This window comes from Oryzias latipes, chromosome 15 (genome assembly GCF_002234675.1).
Source record: "Oryzias latipes chromosome 15, ASM223467v1".
Lineage (NCBI taxonomy): Eukaryota > Metazoa > Chordata > Actinopteri > Beloniformes > Adrianichthyidae > Oryzias > Oryzias latipes.
In genome coordinates this window covers 11,723,829-11,736,577 of record NC_019873.2, presented here as the reverse complement: position 1 = coordinate 11,736,577, position 12,749 = coordinate 11,723,829, and the positions used below count along the sequence as shown (strand labels likewise).

Sequence of the window (12,749 nt, the reverse complement as noted above, 5' to 3'; positions counted from 1 at the left end):
TCTTTTTCAAAGTTTTTTATTATAAAACCAAGAAACATTGGGGTGATGCTTGATTGCTTGGAGCTGTAACTGTGCTCCTACTTTTCATTGTAGCAGACATCTTTAGAAAGACTGGTGAAGCTGGGAGCCAGTTCACATTTTAAGGCATGTGGCACCAACTTTTATGGTAGCTGATTGATTTTTGTTGTTGTTGTTGTTGTTGTTGTTTTTGACATGACACAGCAAACTAGTTGGCGGAAGTTTTGCAAGGATCAAAAAATAAAAAAATCAAGAGCTTTGAAATTAAGTGTTCGTCAAGTCAAACGAGACTTATTGGGTTCAGGGTTAAGGTATATCTCTAGGCACTGTTTGGAGTCATAGGGATGATTTACGGTGCTTGAGGGAGCGATCGAGATCAATAAATAGGATAAAAAACACGAATCTTTGGAATATTAGAAGACGAGTACCACTCTTCTTTCAGTTACAAAGATGTCGTAGAGGAAGAGCTAAATACACAGGCTTTACTAGAAGCTGCAGCACACCTAAACTGCGAGCATCCACGCGCACACACACACACACATACAAAGAGGTGTAGTGTCGGATTTCTTTTGTAGCTGTAGCTGAACCGAACGGGGCCGATACTGGATAAAATAGAAACAAAAACATAAAGAATAGAAGAAATACGACAAAGAAACAATTCAAGTTCTTTGAGTCAGTGTACAAATATATCAGTATAAAGTACCTGCATATGTGATACATATAGGTTAGCTATAAAAAAGGCCCCCTGAAAAAAGACTGCTCTCATTAGAAACAGAGTATGAAATGGCCACGTGGAGAGAACTGTCTGCCGTGAGGGGGAGCTTATCTTCCCAGGCGGTTCATAAAATGCACCAAATGTTTTCTTTTTTTCTTTTTGGCTTATTTCAGTGTCTGGAATTTGTAGAAAACCCAGAGAACTAAGGCAAAAGATCAAGCGGCCGTTAGTTCCCCCTTCTCCTGCCTGTGTGGGTCCCCCCCATCCTTCCCTTTCCCTGTGCCTGGTTTGAAGTCTTTGCGGCGGACTCAGCTCATGGCTTTGTGTCGCCCTCCGCAGCAGCCGCACACCAGCCCCACGTGGTGGCAGGCATGCAAAGGCGGGTAGAGGCAGAGGCAGGGCGCCACGAGCGACAGGCCGAGCAGAGCTAACCAGCGCGTGCCGACGCGACCCCCTCCGCCGCTCTCCCCGCCATCACAGGAACAGGGGTCCGAGTAGTCTCCCTCGGGGTCCGACATGCAGTGGTAGAGCATGGTGTCTGCCAGCCACATGCAGCTGATCCGCTGGATGCACGCACGCACGGGATCTGGGGCGTCCTGGCACCGGCCTCTTCGGTTGTTAGAGATAAAAAAGGATTCCCCGCAGTGCTCGCACTGAGCACGCTCCGTGCCTCCACCTTTACGTCCTTTCGCGGCACTGAAAGAAGCAGAGGAGCTCAACAGGATAGAGCTAGGCTGTGTGGAAACCGCAGAGAAGTCTGAGCGGCAGGAGCCACTGTGGCCCTTATTGGCAAAGGGTCCAAAGGGGGCATCAGAGTCTGAAGGCGACAGAGCTGGAGCCAGCGGGTAGGTGTAGTCGTGCTTCTTTGCGTCTATATCGTCAAACTGGACGTAAGACTCGGATTCGTCTGTGTGGATGTATTTGTCCCGCATGGTGGCGTGGCGGTAGTCCTCATAGCCAGTCAGCCAGGGGCGGTCTGACTGGCGCCCAAAGTGACGCTCTGTGCTTTGCTCCCAGCTGCGTTCCCGGGGGTTGATGCGGACAATTTCCTCATCTTCAAACTTCACGCGGCGGGGAATACGGGACAAATGCTGAACAGAAAGACAAAATTGAACCAAAGTTATAGTTAACACATACGCTGAATAATTTCCTAATCAGGAAAAAAGTGTCTAACCTAGCATATGTTTGATTGAACTTTTGCTTTAAACATAGATCTAAAATCCAAGCGAACTTGAACCTGTGGTTATTCAGCAGCTAGTCACACTTTAGTGCAATATATTGAAAAAATAAAAATAATAATTCAGTCTCTTTCTAAGACAATGTCAATAATTTTCCTTTTTTCCCCACACTATTTAATGTTTCCTGGTAACAAGGTGCTATGGCATGTTGAAAAAGGGTCAGATGCACTGCTCTGGGAAACAAAAAGAAGGTTCTGGTGTTTGAGCCAGCATCCAGAGAGTGGATGTTGTATATTTCAGTCCAAGGGTGCTCAGCCATAGTCTACCATCCTGCTTGTTTGCCTGCTTTCCACTGCTTTATTAGCAGATGGTCAACCCTTTGACCAGTGGTGGGCCTCGGGGCCTTCAAGGCCTTCTCTGAAGGCCTAAAAAATATCTCTATCATGTGTTAATTATATATTGTCCATGGATACTCATTACATTATTCCAAATGGCTTGTCCATTCAATTTTATTGTATTCATGATGCTGCTTCCAGACATACGTCTTTTCATATAGGAGCATTTAACCTATCGCATTTCAGCTGTCCTTTGTTGCCAGGCAAGATAAGGGCCTTCAGCAAGAGTTGTGAAGGTCCTGTGATGTGAAATCAATGTTGGTCATTCATTTCTTTCAACCAATCAGATTTTGAGTTGGTGCCAGCAGGGCATTCTAGCAGGCTTAGGCAACGTCACAGTATTCAGACCTTCTGATTGGACAGAAGTTTCAGGAAATCACATGCAGCCTTCTCCAGTTTGACACAGAGCCACGGAGCACTTTTTGATCTGTCTCGGTTAAAAACAGAGCTGACTATAATGTACATCATGCAGGATTTTGCAGGGAAATCTCCCACTAATCTCCTTAATCAAAAAAATATGAATGAGAAGATGTAACCGAACATGAAATTTGTGTGTTTGGCGCTGACCATCCCTGTGTCCACTGCGTCTGTCGAGTGAACATTTTGGGCTGTAAAGCAAGTTAAAACCTTCACAAAAATACAACTGGACAGACTCGGCTCTCAGCACTGGCCTTGATGGCAATATAAAAGGACTTCTTGACGGACTAAAGTGCGACAATCTACATGACAGGGTAATCGAACTGTTTTTGAAGAAAGAGAGGAGGATGGATTTTGTCTTCGAACAATCCGATTTTTTTGAATAGTGAAATGATAAATATAATAAAATAATATTCCAAATGTTTGTGGTTGTTTACTGTTTTGTTTATTAAGATTATTTAGTGGCATAAAATGCTTAATGAGGTGTTGAGTGATTCAGACGTAGCACTACTGAAGGCCCAGGTGTGTAATGCACAGTCCGCCACTGCCCTTGACACCAGCACTTCGGTTCCAATGTTGACATTCCTTTGCAACCGCAACCCTTATGTAACTGTTAACAATCACCAGATTCACTGTGATCACATAAATGGTCAAAGATTTACGGTACTTAAAAAAGCGTGTGTTATGTCACTGGCAACATCTCCGTTGTTAAAGTTAATTGTTCGGATTAACTCAACAAACCCAATCCTGTTTATCAGGATCAGGGACAGCAGTAGACCTCGAAGAACTAGGCTGGGAAACCTCAAAAGAGATCCTTTGCTCGGTTTTGGAAGGAAGAGACTGTTGCTTTTTTTCTGAAAAACATTACACTCTAACTAAACTGCACGACGCCTTACCACAGCGCCTTTAAATGGACTGGCCGAGCACGTGTTTATGTGATGTCACCCAAAATAATTTCTCCTACCTGGTCCAAGTAGAAGTGGTCTATGAGTGGATGGGGGTCATGCGGGTCATGGCGATGTCTCGGCACACACTTGTGTCTCTGCGGAAGGGGCGAGGACTCGAGTGGCTGTAGAGAGCTGTCCAGTCTCTGGGAGGAGTTGGACGAGCTGTCTGTGGTGTTCTGAGGGGGACAAACAAACACAGGATGAGGCCTGAACATTTCTGATTGGAGTTCTCAAACAAACAGCAAGCACACAAGGATTGGCCAAACAAAAACAGGAAGACTCCCTGTGCTGATTGGAAAAACAGCAGAGTTCTGTATTTGAATTGATGGGTGCAAAGGTTTATTGCACGAAGAATTCTAAAAGACTTTCTGACTTTAGAGTCTGATGTGCTACACTCCAATGTCCTTTGGCAACAAAAACATCGTATCATAGCCTTATATTTTCCCCAGAAACATCCTTTGCTCAATCAGACTTCTTCCACATTTAATCCTTACTTCTCCCTTTTCATCACCCCACATGTGAGTCAAAAGCATCCGGTCCCCTCGAAGATAAAGCCCATCAGGGTTCTGCTCCAACTCAAACCTTGGCTGGACAGAGGACAGACAATCGCGTTGCAGCCATGTGACGATCAGACGGTTTTCAAACACAGGGGCTCATCCTATGTGGGAACCAGCTGACAGTCAAATGAAATATGCGCCATGCATGAGGCACCAGGTCATGCTGGTGTAAAGAAATAGCAGCTTGTTTTTGTTGGGGTCAGTTAGGGTGCCCCAATGGCCAGCAGAGGTACTCTTAGATTGTCACTGGAAACAAGGCTAGGAGATTTAAAAGACGCTGTGAGTTGAAGACAAAGGGATGTTCCTATTTAAAAATAGAAGAAACAGAAACTTCCATTTGATGGGATGAACTTCCCATCGTGCGGATTAGGACAGGAGAAGACCAAAAGACCTATCCTTAATTTCCTAATTTAAGCTGTAGGCTCTTCGACAGACTGGCAACCTGTCCAGGATGTACCCCGCCTTGGCCCCAAAGGAGCTGGGATGGGTTCTGGCAACCCTGTGACCCAGGAAGGGATAAAGCGGGTTAAGAAAATGGATGGAGATGTAGGCTGTGCCAAACAGCCTTAACCAGCAGTTTGAGCCTCTGTTGAGAAAACCATAAGATATCTCTTGAGTAGGTGGGGTTCCTCCAATTATTTTAAACCCCCTTCCTGAGTGGGGAACAGAAGTTTGTTGAGCCTATCCCTCAATTACATCTGCCTGAGCAGGTCACCAGCACAGTTTGGGGCCACACACGAAGACAAACAAACCTCAGATCCAGGCTCGCACCTAAGGGGAAATTTACAATCACCCATAAACCCATGACAGCCTTTAACCCTTGTGCTAATCTGGGGCACTTTAACGTTGGGAGTTGGGTCATCTAGACCCACTAGACAGTGCGTTGATCCCTTTTTCTTCAATGATTTGTGATCTTCACTGGTGTCCATGGATTACTTGAAATCTTTCCACCTTTATCCACCTTTGTCATGGTAGGGAGAACACGTCAAAGTCAGGGTGGGGTCAGATAGCACAAGGGTTATGACTGAAAAAGCCTTCGTGAACAAACTATATCCAGCAGAGTTCAAAGTATGACCTTCAGGGGGGCAGACTTTTTACTACGTCTAACACTAGGACCTTTTGTTTACATGTTTACCGATCCGAATGCATATATTTCCTAGGTAGGCAATGCAAACATTTGGCAGACCGTATCGACTCAACAAGTGATCACACTTCTATTGATCAGACAAAGTATGTCGAGCCTCAGATGGTGTCTTCTTTGCATCATCTCACACAAAACCTCTTTAAATAATATGAAAGTTTTCAACATTTACTGACCAATGTGTATTGATTGGGTTAACCAAAGCACCTGTCTTCAGGAGCACTTAAGACATTTGCTATACTCTGAGGGCAGAACAGTACCTCTACGTGCTTATGTCCCACTGTGACACAAGACTGAAACGTCCTATCATGTTTAGAATGTTTTCAAATGGGTTTTTGTGTTTTATTGAGTCTGGTGTTTGTTACTGTATGGAAAAGTACTTTAACCTTTATATTGTGTTATTGTGTTTGGGTCAGAATTGACCCATGTGAATTTTGACCCAGACACAATATAAGCATTAAATTAAACAGAAGTTTGAAAATACTGTGTCGCAATGGCAGCAAAATTAGATTAGATGGAGTAAATAAGTTCATTCCTAAAAAGTTGTCACTAGAGTGGATGTGTTTTCTAAATTTGGTGAGTTTTCATGAATTCAGGGGATCAAACCAGAATCTGTTGTCAAAGAACGAGAGTTGGATTCTTAAAGTTTCATCAGAACAAGTAAAGCCCAGCTTCAAACAAGCACACTAAAAATGGGCCTAAACAGATCTTGGATGAATGTTTAAATGGTCATGTATGTCTGTCTGGTTGCAGAGGCCTGTTCCCCACATGGACACTGCCATGCTGACAATTTCCCCCAGCTTTATTACAAAGCCTTTAGAGCAGCCAGCCAAAAATAACAACATACCGGTACTGCCTTTGCTTCAGCGCGCCCCCCCCCCCCCCCCCCCCCCCCCACTGTAGCACAAAACCATTCAGGCCTTCATGGCTGCAACGAGTTCAACATAACAACCAAAACTTCTCCAGAGACAAGTTCTGGATTTCATCTCTTCTTTTAATCGGAATCAAAGCTGGACAGGAAGACTTTCAAATGATTTTCTGACACAAAACACGCCCTGAGCGGGAGCTCCAGAGGATTCGGCTTGGCTCTCTCCTGGGAAGAGCCCAGAATGGCTTCTACAGACCCCCCCCACCCCCCACCCCACTGTGAAGAAGCCAAAATAGACACACAGAGAGAAGGATGCGAAGAGAGCCGCCTGGGTAATGTTTGGGTTAAGTAAGTAAGTAAGTAAGGGAAGTGTGGCCTCCTCCCGCCATGAAACGGCAGTAAATCAGACTTTACATTTCCTTTTTTCCACAACCAGCCCCGCTTTGAAACTCTGCTGCTGCCACAAGCGCGTTTCAGAAGACTCACCAGTGCAAGAGCATCAGCAGAGCTCAACTCTTACGTAAATTGAAGGACGCACACAAGCAGAGCTTCAGTTGGAGCTACAAGGACTAACTACACAAATCTTACACAAGCACTAAAACAAAAAAACCAATGTGTATCATTTCAAGACTCAACTAAACCCAGATGACATCCATTCAAGAACTGAGGTACCATCTGCTTAGTCTACAAGCCTTAAAGTTTCAGCAGCACAGTTTTCATCTTCTATGTGGTCATTAGACATAAACTTGGTATATATTTGTAGTCACTTATGCTGCGTTCACACCTAACACAACTTGCTCTTCAAACTCATGCCCTCTGCCTCTGTTTTAACACCCGTCAAATTCCCTGCTTTGTCACGTGTCCAAAAATGTGTTCAGAAACTTGCTGCAACTCACACGTATGGCAGAAGCTACTTTTAAAAGTTTTAAGCCTCATTGCTACATGAAAGCATCGACTGTTTTTCTGTATATACCGTACATGGCTCCTGGTCCATTTGGTTGCCAGTTTCTAACACCAGGCCAATATTTGGATCTTTAGAAGGCTTTTTTGGCCAAGAGCTCACACCAAGGTTGTTGTAAGAACCAGCTCGGCAACACAGATGGCCTCAAACATCACAGCAACCAACGTCTGTCACAAATGTGTCCAACCCCTCAAGGGTGTGCCCGGTTGCGGTAATGACTGATCTGCAGAAATGTTTCGGAGGGTGGCGTGTAAAAAAACATCCAGATGAAAGCCACAACTTGAGGTTTCTCACCAGCAAACGGGACCGGGACGGGAGCACGAATGCTGCCAAATCCTGCAGATGGTTTAATGTTGTGGCTGGCTGCTGAATAACAGCGCTATTTATGGCCACAAGTTAAACAATCTTTCTATCTATGGAAATGCACATAAGCTGCATTCTTGGGAGTTGAACAGGCTCAAAAAAAGCAAAGCGAGATGTATTTACAGGTGAATTTAATAGGGGTAATCTTTTGTATTTGGTTGTTTATTTCTTTAGTCTGTGCAGAAAACCTTTTGTTTTGGAGAAGTAACATTTGTCATTATCTCTTTCTTTTACTACATGTACATTTCAAGTAGCTTTTTAAGAGGAAGGGGTTTTGGATTTGTTGCACTGAAATGCTTTTCTGCAGCCTTGCTTTAGGGATTGCTCCACCCTCCGGCGCAGTCTCCACCCCCACCCCCCCCCTCAAGTGTTTGTGTGCCTCTCTGTGGTGGCTGTACACTCCCAGCAGAGCACCTATTAGTCTTGGCCCTTGCAGACAGCTCGAGTCAAAGATGAACCACGAGGCACTTCCTCTCGTAAATCACCCACCCTGAACTAAGCTGGGAAACAGCTGCTAGCTGCTGCTTTGGTGGCTGTGTGTGCGTTTGTGTGTGTGTGTGAGTGTGTGTATAGGTGTGTGTATATGGGGGGAGAGAAGGTCGCAAGGGGAGAGGAAGTTGGTGGGATACAGGAAGTGACCTTTGTGACCCTGCCTGCTGGCTCTGGTGTCAGATTACAGTCACAGAGCGAGGCTCTTCATGCTAACTTAAGGTAGAGAGGCCCTGACACACAAACGGCGCACACGCTCTTCGTCTTCTGGTGGCAGCTCTACATGACAGCGAGCTCATAATAACTGAAGCAAACTTTAGTTCTGGAAAAAGAAAAACACTCAAGAGCTTTAGGAGCAGTTTCAATGAGGATTTCTGTGTTTAACTGCAGCGTCTGACTAAATATGTTGCCAGAATACGTGAGCTTCACCTCAGCAGGTCCTCTCAGAACCGGTCTGAAGGCTGCGCTGTAGAGGTTGATTGTTGTTGAAAATACTAGAAAGACATTAAATCTGATCTAACAAGGCCAGTATGAGAGCTCAAAGGCTTATCAGATGCTGAAACACTGCAGTTTATAAAGACTCTGTGATGGTGGGATGATTTCACCGCAGCCACTTTCATCTTTGGTAGCAGTATATTGTAAACAACAGACACATTCCTTTTCTTTCACAACAAAAAAAAGGAATTTAAGAGGAATCAAACCCAAAATCTAGTCATGTTTTTGTGCTCAATAAGGCCAAACGTTCATAAATGCATTAACCGATTCTTCTGTCAAAAAAACAAACATCAAGAAATAAGTTACCAAAGCCCAAATTCAGTAGAACTGGTGAAAAATATGAAGAGGATTTTCTAAAGTGACACCTAACCCACTTCAAGTTAGGGAAGCAATCTGGCTCTAGAACTAATATGTACAACAACAGCAGGCCCCTGTTTTTAAAGACCCTTTCTGTCATTTAAGAATTTAAACATTACGTAGTATTTTTGGTTTTGATTTGACAAAAATTATTTTTTTTTGCAGCTATCGGCAAAAGTACAACATTCACAACAGCATAGAAAACCTTTTTTCTATCAAGCCTTTTATGTATCACCAATGAGGGGAGTTTTTTTCTCACATAAACAAAGAAAAGTAGAAACAGCTTCAAAAATATAGTCTTTCAACCTTATTTTGAAAGCTAGAACAATAATAATAGAAACTACTGTGTTCTTGCACCATAAAACAACTAATCCTGAAATAATTCCATCTTTATGTACAACCATTAATCCAGTGATTGCCATTTCTATGAACTGCATTTCAGAGAAAACAACAGTAAACATCAATCATCAATCATCAGGTTACTTTGAATTCAAGCCAATAAGGTGGAGTTCCTCTCAAGAATTTCCAATATATTGACCTCTCTGAATGTCATTCAAGATAAACAACTAGGTGCACATTCTTCACTTTTCCCTCATTCAAGCTATCAACCCCTTTTTCCACCGAGCCAGTTTTCAAGGGTTATATAGCAAGTGAGGAGGGGGCGCAGAGGTAATGAAAGGCAGGAAACGTGCTTACAGTAAAGACGTCATCGTCCCCCAGCTCGCCCTCGTTCTGGAGCGCTGTGGACGAGGTGGTTGAGCCTACGGGAGGAAAACAGCCCAGTCAATAACACAACAATGTTTAGACTGCATCTCTTTAGGCACTTTCTCTGGGTTTCAGTGGGTTAGACAGAGTGTCTTAAAGTTTAAGACCATGGGTTCCTTTAAATACTCAAGATCTTTCATGTTCTCATCCGGACTGACAGGTTTTACCTGTGGATGCTATTCCTTCAAATTCACCCGCCTACTTCCTGTCGCCCGAAAAAGGAAAGTGTGCTCTCATGTCCTCCTTAAGGGTTCGTGCGTATCCACGGTGAAATCTGGATTTTTTTTAGGTCTTCTTGGTGGTTTTCTTTAGTGATTCTGGTGTGCTTCTGATTTTGGGATTATTTTCTAGGACGGAACATGATCCTGTGTCCGACTCGCCTGAGTTTCAATTCATGTTCGTGTTGGTCTTAAGGACACCAGTACACAAAAATGTTTCTGGTTTGTTCCATGCTTGTATCCTGCATCTACGAGGGTTCCATAATTCTCTTACGTAATTACAGAGTGGGTGTGTTGGGTCTAACTTTCTGTGTCTTAGGGTGCACACACCCAACAATCCAGAATGTAACCATTGTGTTTGACCCTAAAGTCTTCAGGATCAGTTCAGGATCTGGTATGGAGTCTCAACATGCTTCTTTTAAAAAACGTAGAAGAGGGTGACTACAGGACACGCGGATGACAGATTGGGTTCTTACGGATGTTATCTTGCATTAACCTGGAGCACAAACATCCTCATATAAACCTGATGCAGAAACATAAATCCAGCTTAAGTGTTAATGTCATAAAAAGTGCCTGAAGCCTCTTTAACAAAATCGTAATCGTTTCTCTTTTCTTTTCCTGTGCATAAAATGGCCCAATGTTTTTCGTTAATAGAGATATTGAATCTTGGCAACTAACTAAGTTGTGGGTCAGCCGTGGTGCAGATGTAGAGCGGTCGACCTCTGAATGGAAGATTTGGTTCCTGCTCTGCGCCCCCTTGTGTCAAAGTGTCCTTTAGCTACCCTTCCATTGCTTCTGGTGGTTACAGGTTGGTGCCAGTGTTCAGCAGCGGAGCTGCTATCAGTGTGTGAATGTGTGTGTGTGCATGGGTAAATGGGACTGTGACTGTAGTAAAGCACTATACAAGTATACATCCTAACTAAACAATTTTAAGACACATTTATTACTTTTCTTTGCTCATAAAAATATTTGGATCCTGAAAACTAACCATCATTTAAATATCCTTCACTCCAAAACTCTTCATAAGATATAAAAAAAGATTTAATGATGACCAGACCCTCGAATCAATTACTCACCTTCAGCCAAGTCCTCAATGGCTTTCCGTACGCCCCTGTCAAAAGCTCTGGCGTCTGCTGGACTCTGGAAGGATAGGCCACACCTTCTGTCCTCCACCTTCCAGTGATGAAATGTGGGCATGGCTATGGTGTAAACCAGGTCCTTCCGCAGTGGACAGTCCAGGATTACCTGCAGGCAACCGTAGCTCATTTCAGCATGTTTGGTCCGACAGACCCCAAAGACAGCGGCTCACCAGTTTTACCTGTTTGTCCCGTAGCCGCTCACCACGGATTAGAAACTGGGAGCCATTGGAAGCCGAAACGGGTGCCAGCTCTGACGGCAGGAGGCGGCACACCCCCACCCTGGTCAGGGCCCCTCCATCCTGAGCCAGCCAGCCGCCGCTCGAGTCGTCCCGCGTCATCACCACCGCTTTCACACGCACGATGTAGCTGTCACTGGACAGAAAACGAGAACAAAAGCTTCAAACTGTGACCACAAACACCAAAAAGCTTTCGTCCGCAGCCAACATCAAAATTTTAACCTGTAAAAACCAACAAAGCTGTGAATTCGACATGTTCCTAAGCCACAGCGGTTTATTTTAGACCTGGATTCACACCGTGCCAGACTGTTTAAGGGCGTCTCGAGTCACGACTTTGCCTGATCCCCACTGTGCTGAAGTGGGAGGTGTTGGACCGAGACAAGTCAGCATTAAATACACACACGCACACACACACACACACACACACAAACTTTCATAGAAAGGCGTCTTCATGTTGATCATTTCCACAGAAACTCACCTGCATCAAAACTTTAATAGGAAAGACAAACTGGAGTTCCATCCAAACACATGGTGCACTCGAACAAAGGAAAGCTCCACAGTCCCCTGTCTTCTTTAGATTATGTTTTGAATGTTGAGTTGTGCATAAATAAATAACTTGTTTACCCCCTATATTTTTATTTTGGATGTTTTTAAAGGACGAGGCGCATATTTAATTTTGTTTTACATGGCAGCATAATGTGTCTCTTTTTAAAAAGTAAAGCTGTTCCTCTTAACCCACGACTGATTTTTCCAAGAAACTAATTCTAACAAATACCAGTACTTTTTTATAACTTAAAATAGGAGCAAATACTATTTCCTACACCATCAAACAAGTTTTGTCAGATTTTTCCCCCCTGATAAATGGAATATTCTTTTAAAGACAGTATTTTCTGTTTACTCTGTTCATAGTTTTTTTTTTTATAAAGCTACTGTAGCTACGTTGTGGGTGTGTTCATCTTTGTCAACTTCGCTTTAATTTTTTTTATAATTAAATAGGATTTTTTAAATTTACTATAATATTTTGGTGATAAGAACTTGCAGCACTCGAACACGCTGGTTCACTCTAAGAAAAGGGGTAATATTATTAGGGATTTCTGTGGATTTTGTTTTGACAATAATAAGAACTTGTGATGTTTTTGAGATTATTTATGGTGAGTTACTGAAAAACTGCTATTGTTTGTCTGGGGTGTTTTGATGTACTTTATTGACGGTCTCTGCCTGCCTCTGCAGCTTCACATCAAGGCAAACCCCGGCTGTAACTCGTTTTCTGCTTCACCACAGACAGAAAGAAACAGTTCATACTGGTCAATAGAACTACTTCCAATGTTTTGCTCTGAAATGTTTGTGGATAAAGTCAGTAGGAAGAAGGAACTGGTGATATCGTGATGAGCACATAAACAACCCAGATCATGTCTATGACATGGAGACTTTGTGGCTTTTCTACTTTTTGCAGCTCATCTAATATTTTTCATGAGCAGATGAGGTTAGTG

The 12,749-nt window shown here is 43.5% G+C and overlaps 1 protein-coding gene across 1 annotated transcript in view; it reads right to left on the bottom strand.

Annotated features, from left to right (window-relative positions):
- The window catches only part of spred2 (sprouty related EVH1 domain containing 2), a 28,709-nt gene continuing 15,960 nt past the window's right edge, over positions 1–12,749 (bottom strand). Inside the window, exons 2-6 of the mRNA XM_004077229.3 lie at positions 11,203–11,395; positions 10,961–11,129; positions 9,598–9,662; positions 3,688–3,846; positions 1–1,824 (exon numbers count right to left, since the gene is read on the bottom strand). Of these exons, the coding sequence (XP_004077277.1) occupies positions 1,042–1,824; positions 3,688–3,846; positions 9,598–9,662; positions 10,961–11,129; positions 11,203–11,395 (1,369 nt within the window). The 3' untranslated portion in view covers positions 1–1,041. The remainder of the gene's footprint in view (positions 1,825–3,687; positions 3,847–9,597; positions 9,663–10,960; positions 11,130–11,202; positions 11,396–12,749) is intronic.